General features: G+C 37.9%; 1 protein-coding gene across 1 annotated transcript in view; it reads right to left on the bottom strand.

Moving 5' to 3' along the window:
- LOC140318032 (neuronal acetylcholine receptor subunit alpha-7-like) overlaps positions 1 to 10,540 on the bottom strand; it is a 32,582-nt gene extending 22,042 nt beyond the window's left edge. Inside the window, exon 1 of the mRNA XM_072395634.1 lies at positions 10,434 to 10,540. Coding sequence (XP_072251735.1) covers positions 10,434 to 10,503 — 70 coding nt within the window. The 5' untranslated portion in view covers positions 10,504 to 10,540. The remainder of the gene's footprint in view (positions 1 to 10,433) is intronic.
- Between the last annotated feature and the right edge of the window lie 3,847 nt (positions 10,541 to 14,387).

The following is a 14,387-nucleotide window of genomic DNA, read 5'->3' on the forward strand; positions in this document are numbered from 1 at the left end:
ATATTACATGTTGGCATGAGGACTTCACTTTCCAAACACAGTGAGAGGAGTCATTAAAAAGCCCCAGCAGAGGCAGACAGAGGAGGTGATAAAAGGCGACAGAAGAACCTTCTCTCTTTATCCTTCCCTCCACTCCTTTTCTTTTATCTTGAAAACATGGAAAACATGCTCTTAAGCAGTCCCGAGTCTTTCTTGTCTTGTTAAAATATAAAGATGTATGTGATGGTCAACGTCTACAAGAAATATTGAAATATTGAATTTCTTTTAAAGAGAAAATAAAAAGGAAACGCTTACATGAGTAAGCCGTGTCTACTTGCTAAATCTTAATTTAGCAAGTAGACACTTGCTAAATTAAGATAATGAAACTATAGAGTGCAGATCATTGTCAACTTCATCTGAGTCATTATAGGAAATGTCACAGGATACCTGCGTGCCCAGATCAGGACCATAAAAATCTCAGCAATTATCTAAATCACTGAAAATTAGTGAATCACAAGAGAACGTGTTTATGGCCTTTTAAAATCTCAGAATATAAAAAGCCAAGTTGTTATCATTAGAAAAGAGAAGACCAGGAAACAAGTCTTCGCAGTCTACATCCAAACGCTGAGTTAGAATGTTTCTAAATGTAGAGCCCAGCAATGTTACTAGAAAATGCAAAAAAAAATGGCTTTATCTGACATCCAGAGAAAGGTTGCAAATCCTTCTTATAGATAACTCAGACACCACAACAGAGCTGCTGAGCACTGCTGTGAAAAAAGGAAGTTTTTTAGTCACTTTGTCTCCGTTAAAAGTCAGTTGTATGTTTATCTTTGAAAAGAAGCGGACATATTTTTACGTGTTTCACTTTAAAACTTATCTCAGTCAGGTCCAGTAGCTTGAATAAATTAATTATTTATAGAAAACACTATGTATGATACAGGGGTGAGGGAAGCTACAGTTAGCTGGCACCTTCTCACCTGCATAAATATGACTGGACATTCATTAACAGTTAACTGCTACCTGAGTCAGTGAAGCATGAATGAAACAACTGAGGTAAACTGAGTAAAACTTCAATGCTCTGTCTGAATTTAGAAGAAATTAAAAAAGCAAAATGATAATGTTTCTTTAGTTAGCCTAGTGTTTCACACCCCCACTGTTGCTAAGCACATATGAAATTTACACAGCTCACGCACCATGAAACATAACAGCTCAACTTGCATGTTTCACAAAGTGCACTGCTGACTGGGACGGGTATTAAACAAAGGGGAACACAGAAAATCCGACAGGGGATTGCTTAGGAATTTGTGACAGTTTTTCTCAGTAAGACCGTGACAAAGACATGCCATTTTAAAAAAAAAAAGGAACACACCAATCAAACAGTCTTTCCTAATTTTAAGAGACGACTTTTTGTCGATTATTTTGGACATGGACGCAGAACAGCAAACTCCAACCATTAACCAAAAATCGAATCAATCACAAGTGACAGCGAACATAGAGAGTGAAAGAACTTAACAGTCCACAGATATATGTCACAGGCCATTTTCTTTGACTCACCTAACAAGTGTACTGATGGATTTTAATGTGGCATACATTCCTGAAGTGTCAGTTTCATGTATTTTAAATGTATGTATATCACTATATCACATAGGCACATAGAGAATTACTTCTGTTGAAAATTCCACAGAAACAGGTAATTGGTGGTTTTGATGTTGTACAGTGATGTCTTTAATCTGGTATACACCTCTGTGCATGTTAATGGCCCTCGCTGATCCAACACCCCTGGTGGTCCCTGAAGGTATCAACAAGAGGATAAAATAATAATATCTACCACATTTTCAAAAAAATTTTCTGTTGATACCAGTTGCATTTTAACTAAGTGTGTTTTGTGAAAATCAACATTTGAATGAAGAATAGTGGATGTGGGCGTTATCTAACATATTATTGTGAAAATAATTGGACAGGAAATGAAAAATCTGAGACATAGTGAGATGTTAATTTGGACATTTTGCATTCTAAGTCCTATGCTTCTTTTATCAATGTTTTGATCTTTTTAATCAAGGTGTTCTGAAAAAAGCTGAGCACCAGATGTAAAATTTTATGTGAATTCTATTGGAATTTAAATTCCAATTCAAATTTATAGCAGGGACCTTTCCTGTGCACCACAGTCGTCCTCACTTTCCCCCAGAAAACTAATGTTTTGTGTCTCTATCACTTCTCAACCGAGCAAGATTTGTGTGCTCACCATATTAATCTGACAGGTGACTTTCTATTGACTTTGTTCCTGTGATGCCAGTATGTAATTTCAATAGGCCACAACTCAATTACATGCACTGTTACAGAAGTTGTGCTTATTTCTTATATCTCTGTGAGATTGAGGCTGCTTATCTGACACCAGCGGCAGAGGGACATGGTCCAATAAATTGATGCAGGTAGCAATGGCTTACTGACGTGATATAGCTGTTGCGATAAAATGATTATGATAAAATAATTTAAATATTACAAGCTTAAAGGAGATCTGAGTTTGAGCAAGCAAATGATAGAATCAAATTTCAGACACAAAGAACAGATGGGAAAGGGAGAAGACTCCTGGAGACTCATATTGCATTTGACTCCACTGAAGTTGGTTTGTTGAAAGTAGCAACGAAGTTAGATGCTTTGAAATTAATATATGCCACTCTTTTTAACAAATGTTTGCAAACACGGAACCGAAACTTGGCCTTTCTGCTGCGTTTAAGTGAGTTTAAGACATAAGTACTTAACATAAGTATAGACTGAAAGCAATTGCAGAACAAATCAGTACATGTGAAAAATCAAACTGTTGAGCACAATAATTGTTTCACAGCAGTTATCTTCTGAAGAACCAACAAATACACCAACACCTCCAAAAAAGGCATTTAAGTAGACCTTAAATTAGGTTTTGTCTTGGGTATAAGCTTGTAAAGTATCGGTTAAATGTTCAATTTGACTTAACGAAAGCCTGAATGTAAAGACTGATCAAAGTTAAGGATACAACTCTTTTACAGCTACTGCACAGTTACTTCTCTGTGTGTGTAGTACTCTCCACCAAATGGTAAAATGACATATAGTTTAGCTTGTAGGTGATGGATGGATAGATAAATGCTCACACATTCACATCTCAGGGAAATAAATGCACTCTTAAGCACTTTAAAATGTTAGGTGCACTAATAAAGGGGAAATCAGTTGTAGATTATCCCCATCCTTTCTTTGTCCTTCACTCCCTGTTAAGTTTTCCATCTCTCATCTAATTTTATTACATCCGTCTTTATTGCCTCCCACCTCTACCCTCTGCTCTTCTCTACATTCCTAATTCTTCTTTGTTTGGACTGCCCTTGTCTTCCTCTTCCAGTGCCTTTTTTTTTTTTACAAGCTTTTCCAACCTTTCAGTTCTCGTTTGCATTGAATGAGCACATTCTACAGCTGATTAGGTTGCAAGGAATCAAGCAAAAAAAAAAAAAAATGATATTGTCATGATTTATAACGTTCATGGTGAGTTAGCGTTGTCTCTGCAGAGAAAGTCCCTTAATCAAGAGGGCATGTGAAGCCAAATAATGGGTAGAAGGCAACCAACCCAACTTGATCTGTATCCAATTCCAAAATTAATGAAATTAACATATACTAAGGAATTCGACCATGCAATTCTGGCCTATTCATACCGGGTCAGTCCATGCAGATGAGTCTTCCAAACATGCTCATCAGCTGGGCTATCCACACACAAATGCCTGAGGGGCTCTTTCTCTCTCTTTCTCACACCACACATCATAGATATACACCAAAACAAGAAAAACAAAACAAAAAAACTGGAATGCTATTTTCGGTAGAGCGTGAAATGACCACCTTGCACATTAGGGTGTTTTAGTGCCCTCGAAGCGGCTTATTGAACCCATCCAGACAGAGGTGCTGTCGAACACACACAAACAGGGGATGCCGAAAAATGAAAGTGGATTGGTTCCTGACTCTCTTTCTGCCACACTTATGTGAATTAGGTAATCCATTAGGGTCTTTCTTACACTTTGGGGAGATCCATAAATGATGTCACCAAACTTCTAAAACAGATAAATGTCTGAGCATCAAGGCCAATATGGAGAAGCTCTCACAAGTAGGATTATTCTCGTCTTTATGCAGTCATTCGCACACATTTAGACTGAGAAATCCCAACTCGTTGGACTAACAACAAAGAGATTCCTTTAACTGCAATACAACACAACTGGAGGGAAACAAATCTACAATCCTTATTCTTTGAATTGCACATTATATAATTTAAGATCCTAAACTCTAAGAAACTAAACTCCTTCTCTGTATCCATGCCTGCAACTTTTGTCACATGTCATCTTCATCAATCAACAAACAAGTGCCCGTTCCGGGACAGACCCAACAGACCCAAGTCTGAAGTTCTGCAGGAAACTGTTTTTGAGCTATTGTTTTACCCTGGATATTCCATTCACCACAAAGCAAATCTTCAGTGCTCTTTCAAAAGCTGTAAAAAAAGAATAGTGAATCACATACTTTCATTAACTGGTTTGAAACTAATGAACTTGGCTGTGTTGTACTGCTAGATGGAGGTGGGATAACACATGGGACACGGTGGAGTACATTGCTTGTGGTTGAAATTCACTCGAAGAAATAGTTGTCCTAATCAGAAAATAACCTTGCCGAGTTAAAAACTGCAACAACAGTGAGAAAGCTTCAGGACGAGCTTTTCCTCCTCAGGAAATCACTTGCATCTCTGGGAATATCTTGGATGTTAGATTATAAATGGGCAGACGCTGGTCAGTCATGTGAATTTATTGTTCTCAGGCTAAAACCAGAAATAGCTGGTAAGTCATGTCAGTTCATTCTTTGCCAGATCAGACTTAACTCGCAAAGATGTTTGAGTTCCATTCATACACATCAATTCTTTTTCTTTTATTTTTTTTCAAAAAAGCAAAAACTTCCTCAAGCAAGCATATAAAAAGATTCACCTCTTCTTATTTTATGTCTTTGTGTGTGATAAGTCCTGTTACAAGCCTTTTTCACACAGTACATTTCAAGACAGGCCTCTGTTGCACATCAGCGTCCTGTGTGAAAGAAAAGAGGCGGAATGGGAGGTTAAAGTTGTTCTGTAGCGCTGAGGCACTTTGGATCTGTCCATGTGAATTCCCAGAGCGCTATAGAGGTGGCTTAACAAGGATTCCTTTTTGCACCGATAAGGCTTGACTACTGTGTGATAGGACGTACTAACATACTAAACATGTATTATTGGTGTTTTTTAGAAACTTAAAATGGCTACAAAATATTTCCATTCTGTAAGACATTTAATGCCTCAAGTGTAACTTACCTCACCAGCTGTTGTTTCTAGTAAGAGTCTGTAGACAGGATTAACATGGGACCCAAGTTATGTAACATGAATCCTGAGTAATTACCCTAAGAACACTGCAGAGTTGTAATGATGTGAGGGTACAGAAAATTAGATGAGTTAAACGCTTGATCACTTTGGTTTAGCTCAAAATTTGTAATTTGTTCTGCCAGAAGATCTTTTCTTAGTCATATCCCTAAAACAATACATAAACAACAAATCCCTTATCTCACTACTAGCGAGTAATTTTATTTTATTCATCATGCATGCATGACATCTCAGAAATTGATACAAAAAGCTGAATCTATTACGTGCTCTGGAACATAAAAAAGGCTCTGATTCCACAATGCTCTGAAATACAAGGACCAGAGTTATATACCTGAGGGTGGGGACTTAATGCAGCACAAAGACCTCACTGACAGACACCAGCCCATGAGAGCCTGCACAGTCGACACCATGACAAATGCTACATATCTGAGCCTTTCTCAGTCTTTCTGATGCAAATGTCCTCAGTGTGAATGTTGAAATAAAACAAGACTGAAAGGTCTCTGAAACAACAGCAAACTGTGATGTGGAATGAGATAACTGTTTGTCAGAGAAAGCTGTATTCAAAATTTAAAGGGTTCTCCAACTGTCCATGCCCCATCTCTCCACCAGCTTTAAGGAGCTTTTAGCTTATATGAAATCTGACCCAGTAGTTATTGGATAATCATGCTAACAGACAGAAAAATTGCTTCTGTCACATATCATCTGCTTTTATTTTCACCTCGGCAGAATAACAGAGCAAAACAAAAAGGTTGGTCTTATCTATCACCAGACAACATGTAACAGTTATGACAGTTATGACAGGTTCAGGGTGCAGAAGTGTCACAATCCATGGTTATGCCACTAGGTTGTTGTTTTCTGTGAGGCAGAATTGAGGTGACAATATATATTATAAAATGTAAACCTAATTATGTACATTTTTTTTATCCCAAACCATGTAATGTTAACTCATACTCCTACTAGTGATGTCTTGAAGTCTTAATAGTGAATTTTAGCTCTGTTCCTCAGAAATTATCACCACAAAAGGACAGTATAGTAAAGGGTTTTACTTGGTGTATTTTTCTATTTCTATTCGAGATTCAAGATTAACATATTTGTGATATCTTGTGTTTTTCTATGCATTAGAACATGGTATTTCTTTATACTAAACCACTTATACTAAGTGTTTGAACATAGTCACTAGGCTGAGGTTCTGCTCTAACAAAACCTTGATTTTAAAAACACACAACAGATAGCTGTGTGCATCTTTCTTCTCAACAAACTAGCAAAGATTTATGATCTAAAGACTACATTGCATACTATAAACTGGTGATTTATGTCCCATCTAGTGGTACAAAGTGATATTACATATAAATACAAGTCCATACCTAAAGTCTCAAAGCTGTATATTTCAGCTGAATCGTATATTAATATAATTTTTTACATGAAGTCAAAGGTATTGGTTATATTTTATAATTTTCTACATAAAGCGCCTTTAAGGCTTGTGAAGTAGCTCTTTCCACAATTCTGTCTTTCCTTGTCTTTATCAGCATTTATGATCAGTTCAACACTGCGAAGACAGAAAATGAGGACATGATCTACATTACAGAGGAACATATATGGAGAGGTAGGACATCAGTGTGCTGATGAATCCAAACTTAAGCTGCATCTGTAAGAGGAACAGAGTTAGGAAAACATAGTCCTTCTGCAGTGTTTTACATTCTGTCATGTTATCAGTTGGAATATGGCTCATCTTGACACCCAATAGTAAACGGAAAAAAAAATAATACCCTGATGCTATTATGTCCAAAGGGCCTCAACAAACACATATATTGTGTGTTTGTAAAAAAAAAAATTAAAAAGCACTGTGGATAGATTAAAAAATGCAGTGATTTGAATTAAGGTCACATCTACATTGGCAGTGGTGTTGCACCTCATTATTTCACTATCAGCCGTTTGGAAGGGGAATGAGTGTGTCAGGGGAGGTCAGCAGTAAAGAATCCAGATGCTCCATTCTTGGTCCAGGTGGTTAGCCTCTTACATAAACTGTTTCAAAATACAGATGGAGATACAGAGTGGAGACAACAGTCTCAGAAATGAATCAATCTGACCTGTGATGATTTAAAAAAAATGTGTTAAGGGGTACAAACAGTGTCCTACACAGACTTTGCACGTTCATAATAAAGGCTTAAAAACTCTACTAAACTTTAGGAGTATTACATTTTGCTTAATATGTACATTATACAGATTTAATTTAAGTTTTTATGCGTCAGCACATTGTCATTGTATGTCACCACATTTGTTTTTTATTCTGTTTTATGTGAGGATATCCTATTTCCACATCTCACTAGTGTTTATATGAACACAAACACTTAGAATGAGGAGAGGAGGTGACGGCAGGGAGCACTAATCCAAAGACCTTTGTGATGCTCTGAACATTTTCATGCAGACGATTGCTGTTTCAATACTCAGCTTGTACAATGTCTTGAACACTCTTTGTACTTTCCTACTTACCCCACAATCACTCCTTTTCTACTGAGCTCTGAGTTAGGCTGAATGACACGGACGGTATGTCTATGACAAGAAATAGTAGTGACATCAGTAACGATGGTCGTAAAAGGGACAGATGAGTGAAACCAGCACTAAAGTAGACCACAGAGATAATATTAATACTGAAAACATCAATTAGCAGAAAGGCTTTTAAACATCTACACTTCAGTAACTGACTAGTAATGTTTCTCCGTGTAACACACACAGAGATGCATTTTGTGTGGGATGTTTAGATTAACTGACAAGCCACGGTCTCATCCATTAACACATCATTTCCAGCATCATGTGAGTGGCCTCCGTACTGAGCGGGGATGAGAGCGAAGGGCGTTGTGTGTTAATGGAGTTTAGGATGGATGAATTTGTATGGGAGAGGTTTATAATCTATGGTCCTAAGACCAATAAATGTTTAATCCTAATCCAGGAGCAAGAGCCTGGCAACATTGAGTGGATGGCTGCCACATCTCAGCAATGTACAACTAATTCAACTCAAAGGAGGCCCTGAGATTCATCAGCATGTCTTTTTTTGTCAGTTTCTAGCATCCAAAAATGGTTTGAAGCTTGGGTTGACCTAAAGGTAGCAAAACCTTTAACCATTTTGTACCATCTACAAAATAATAATGATTATTATTATCATTATGTCCACTCTCACATACACACAATGACTGAAATGCTTGACAATATCAAATTTCCATGAATTTCCATGAATTAAGAGTGTATGTATGGCTGGCCATGGCAAACAGAAGAAGAGAGCAAACTGTAGAAGATTGAAGATTGAAGACAAACAGGCTTCAACAAGACAGGCGGAGGAAGACATTGAGGGAGATGAGGCGTTGGTTTGAACTCAAGCAGAAATTATTGAAGCATCTGTGCCAGGCAGATTCCCTCTCATTAGATGCTCATTGTGACTGGATCTGGTTGTATTTTTGCTTTGAACATTTAAACACAGAATCACTGATAATTCTTTAAAATTGGTAAGCCACTGAGCTGTAAATTAATTCCGTGACAATTGCAACAGCAGATGGAAAGGAATCAGTGAATGAAAGTCACCCTGTCAAGAGTCTAAAAAGTGTGTGTAGCAGTGTGGAGCACAAGTTGTTACAAGAATCCCACTTCAGCTTCAAGAAAGCTGCCATATCCTTTATCTCCAGTTTTACCAATTGTCTTGCGCTTTCCTTGACAGACTAAAGCTGCTTATCAATGGTACAATGAATGTGCACACACAAGATTTACAAGAGGCAAGCTCGCTCTTGAATTCCCAAGCTCAAAGTCTCACAACCTTCTATTCAGCTTCCAACAGTGAAACAGCATGGTACCAAATTATCGAGACAAATCTATCTATCTATCTATCTATCTATCTATCTATCTATCTATCTATCTATCTATCTATCTATCTATCTATCTATCTATCTATCTATCTATCTATCTATCTATCTATCTATCTATCTATCTATCTATCTATCTAGCTTTCCTTTTTTTCTTTTCACATAGATGTCAGTATATTATCCTTAAAGATTGCTGAATTTTCCCCTTGTTAGATTTTTTGGAGAAATTACTAAAGAGAAAAGACTTAAAAATTATACAACCTGTATAGCTTTCTATACATCTTTTGCTGTGTTTCTGCCACTAGACTAGAACCAATTAATGTGCCACCGTGAGGAAGCAATAACAGACAGCAGAGGCCTCCTGTCATGGGTTTCCATGTCATTGTTTCAGTCACCGATGCCCCTCCTCTCCACTCACATTCTCCCCCACAGCATGCCCACTGACTGGTTGAACAAAGTGAGGTGAGGTCAGTGGAAGGTTGCGGGTCTACATTTGTGCTCAGTGGCTATAAAGAACAGTGTGTGCATGCACATTCATACATAAGTCTGAGGCTTGACAGCATAACTTCAGCAAAGCTTCGATGTTAGAAACTGATAAGTACACAAGCCAGATGTTACAGATGATGCCTTTACTGCTGATTCTGCTGCTGCTGCTGCTGCTGCTGATGATGATGGGATAGGGCTTAGGGGAGAATTACAGAGCCATGCATGCACATTTCTTCACAGATGAAAAGCAAAGGCTAATGTGCACATTTTTACCATCCACACATGCGTGCAGACATGTCTTATATTTGAAAACAGCTATTTAGGTGATGAATTGCTCTTCCATGAATAAGTCCAAAACAACAGACTCGAGTAGATTTTTTAAATCACAGCAATATTTAACAGCAAGTGTTCAGTCACACAAGTGGCAACTAACAAATTACAGATATGCAGTCCTTCACAAACTCTTTTGTGACCTTCATAATTAATATAGCAATGTAAAAATAAAAGTTACATGTAAGTCTTCGAAAATGAAACCTTAAACCAACTTGGTTTTGTTTATGATGACGTGAGAAGGGTTGCGTCTTCCCATTATTCTGAACAATTTCTGCAAAACTGCATCAAAGCTCACTTGAGCCAAGATAGAAAAATACAGTATATCTTTCTCATAGACCCTAATCAACCTCCAGTAATAACCAAGAACGGCTTTACTTCGAACATACCTCTGAAAAGGATGGATGTCCAAATATAAAATCCAACCGAACACGCTTCCCAAAACTTGTGGCACCGCATGCTGGCACTGCTCAGTGAACTCCACCCGCCAGTGGGATCTCCGTGTCGGCAACGCAAGGACTCGACTGCGGCTCAGAGGAGGAATGAACGCGAAGCTGGGGAAAGACAAAGAGGAGGAGGACACTGTGTGTAGAACAGAGATAGACAGACAGCAGTGTGGAGTTCAGATTGGCGCGTTCACGCAGCTTCAGGTACACACAGTCCCGCGCTAACAGAGACATGCTCAGACTGAGTTCTGCCTAAAATTAAAAAATATATACGGTATATGACTGATTAAAACTTCAAGTTTCACAAACGACTATGTGGACTAAGATTTAGCATGTATGGTTATGTATCTAACTGGTTTGAACCTGTTTTTATTTTACATTTAACAAAATGGTGTAGAGCTGGTTAAAAAAAATATTCTGGTTTTATAAAAATGATAGTTGATATCGTCTTTCTTAAAAATGGATTTTATTTAGTTTTCCAGTTTGATGATATACTTTTGTGGATTCAGTCCATTTAAAAGTTAACTTTTTCCTTTTGGATAAACTTAATTTTGACTCTGATGATGTACTGAGCATCTCTCCTCACTCTGCTCTCTTTATTCCCCATACATGCCATAATTGCAGTCAATCAGTTCCTGTCTTTCTTTCTCTTCCACAGCACGTACTCCTTCCCTTGTTTCTTTGTTAGAGTCACTGCCCTGTCCTCTCAACCATCAAACCAGTCAAAGCAGATAGCAATCATCCCTGAGTTTGGGTCCACTGGAGGTCTCTTTGTCTTAAAAGGGAGTTTTGCTTGGGTTAAATCAGATGGAAGATTTCCATTTTATGCTTCAGTCCCATGAGGTGAAACTTTTGAACAAAATAAACTTGAATTAACAATTAATAAACTAATTCAATCCAATTTAATAAAAACTTGGACAGATTTACGCAAATGGCCAACATAACAACTAAAATAAAGACCTAAATGTTTGCTTTCCTTCCAGTTTCTGGCTATGAATAAGCATTTCTTACATGCAGTGTCAGATACTTGGTGTTAGATTTCATGAAGACATATGGCTTTTGTGCTTCATTCAGTGATGCCAGAGGACTGTTTTTCATAGAGACGAGTGGTTAAACATTTTGGGAAATCTTCTCATTTCCATGTTTACAGAATTTGGTTGGAAAATTCGTGCTAATCTTAGGTCTGAACAGTAAGCTTTAGCCAGGGGATGATTAACAGACTGGAAGCAGGAGGGAACAGCTTGTGTGGCTCAGTTTGTTTCTTCACTAATTGGTTAGGTGTTGTCAGTTTATTCAGCATGAAAACCGAATTGCACGAACAAAACAAATTGTATTTTTATAGTCTCTGCACCTGGCTAAGAAACAATCTGATAAAACCCCAAGTAAAGCATCTTTTTACATAGTATGTCTGGACTGGTTGAACAAATCTCTTATATTGTATCGATCTGCAACCAGAGAGTAACACATATGACCCAGGGTTCATTTACCTTATATAAATATAGTGCATATCACTGCATGCTTATCTATTAAATCGGTTCAATTTATTGGCTTTTCAATGAAGTTGCTAAATATAATGAGAAAAATGTGTTTAGCTCCTCCAAGAAGTAAAACAAAAACAGTTACTTTACGAATGAATTGAAGTCAAGGCCAAACACAGGAAAGACACCCATCATTTATCACATTGTGTATCTCAGTACAGGACAATAATAGCTTCTCTGGCCCATAAAGAGAGCACAGATCACCAGTCAACCCTCTTTTTCTCACAGCTGTCGACTGGCTTTTATGAACATGCCATGTGTCGCACAGCAATTTCCTGCTTCCAAGTGTTACGCATTTTTGTTGTATTTGTCTCCTTTTGGTGCCAAGCAGGCTCATAACCAAGTGGCCTATTTATTCCAGTTCATAAATAATTTCATTCGGTAATAGAATCCAACAGGGAATGAGGGGAAATATTTCTCCAAATGTTCTTGCCGTCTGGCTCTGTTTCCCCTCTCCTCCCAATGAAAAGGGGAGGACCCAGTCTTGTGCCAGTTGTGCTGACCAGTTCTTCTTATTCTTTGCCCCACGAGTGGAGAAATGTTTTGGAGCTCCATCGAGGACATTTATGGTTTTAGATCTGATTTGGTGCAGCTTTCCACATCTCCATATCTATACCAGTACCCGCAGTGGGCTCTATGAAAGCTCTGATTTCAGACTTGTTTGCTTTCTCATTGGGCAAGTGTTAAAAGGCAGTGCCACAGAAGATATTTTGACTGTCAACTAAAAATGAATAAGTATTCTTATAACATCCATAATTTTCCTGAAGTTTAAGAAAGATCTATCCAGAGTGCTGAAATCACCAGAAGAAGTGTGCAAATGCTTAAAGGTATCAAAATGTCAAAAATAACAAAAAATGGAAGAAAAAAAAAATCACAGTATTTCCACTCGGAAACTTGACAAAAACTCTGGTGATGCTTTGTTGTTCAACAACCTAATCTCACAGCTCTTGGTTTGAAGGATCAGATTCATTTGGCATGTGTGACAGCATGACATGTACAACAAAACAACATGAAAGATAAACAATGTCAAACCATTGTTAAAATTCAAGAAGGGCTTTGAACTACAAAAGTCTGAAAGCATGACATGGGCTTGTCTGATGTTGCATCCCATTTACAGGTTTGTTTCATCACAGCAACTCCTATGTTTGGAGGAGCTTACAAATGAGTGTGCATACAGTGTTCAAGCACTGTGGTGGCTTTATACAGTGAGTCTGAGGATGATTTACACCGCAGGAGTATTTTTCCAGCCTGATTGTGTCTGTTGCCTCCTATACATAATTTCGAACCCCTGGAGGGAGAGCTTGTGAGCGAACGCTCGCTGTACGCAACGGCACAAACACACAAACAAAAACATCTCTCTTCTTGGAGTGTGTCTGGCCAACAGCAAACTGGTAACTGATGAAACTTATTCAGCCAAACACCACAGACGCAGAAAATGAGCTTTGCTCCCACTTCTTTTTAAAACACATCTTTATCAAGTAAAACAAAAAGCAAAGCACTATAGTGATTTTCACCCCAGTACAAATTGTCTGTGTGCAAAGACAGAGTGTCTGAATTTAAGATTTCCTCATCAGGGGAAGCAAACTTATTGTTTAGATAAAACACAGCAACCTCAATAAATCTTACACTTGAGAAGGGAGCTGCTAAAAGTGATTTCATGAGGTGTTCTTTTGGTTGGTCAGCTCATGATGTGGCAGCAGGAAGAGTTCTGGGGTCAAAGGTAGGATGAATCTCCTTCCCCTCAAACTGTTTCATATATAATTACAACATTGTTCTGGTGTTGAGTCAGATAAACTAAACTTTAACTACGACTTTAAAGGAGTCCAGAGGAAGATTGTTGTACCAGAATGCCTGGTTAACAGACTTTTGCAGTGCAACATTTTGATTTAGCAACCAAATTCTTTAAAGCACAAAACGATAAGTATAATACTGTAGATTCCTTTCATATTTTTCACATTCTAACAATTTTTTTTTACTTCCTTAGTACTAAACTAGAATAAAAGAAAACTCTACCATCTGAGCTGGTACAGAAAAGACGTGTGCATCAAGGTATGTTTCTTTAATGCACCATAGAAGAAATGTAGGCACATATATCTGTGTGAAGACAAAGGCAAGCCACTGATTATCTATATTTTATAAATGAGAAATGTTCTGTTATTGCACTTAATGTTGTGGAATTGCATTGTCTCCCCCCCTCATCTCTGGCTGTTTTTTTTCTCTTACACCCCTGTGTTATTCTTCTACAGTAAACCTGGCGTACATAAAACAAATCTAGCGTACATAATTACTGACAACAGAATCAGAGCTGCAGTATGTTCTTCTGACGACATCTGTGAACCGCACAACCAGAGCTGAGGTT

This window comes from Leuresthes tenuis, unplaced genomic scaffold, assembly GCF_036924035.1.
Source record: "Leuresthes tenuis unplaced genomic scaffold, fLeuTen1.0.hap1 SCAF_11, whole genome shotgun sequence".
Taxonomy (NCBI): Eukaryota; Metazoa; Chordata; class Actinopteri; order Atheriniformes; family Atherinopsidae; genus Leuresthes; species Leuresthes tenuis.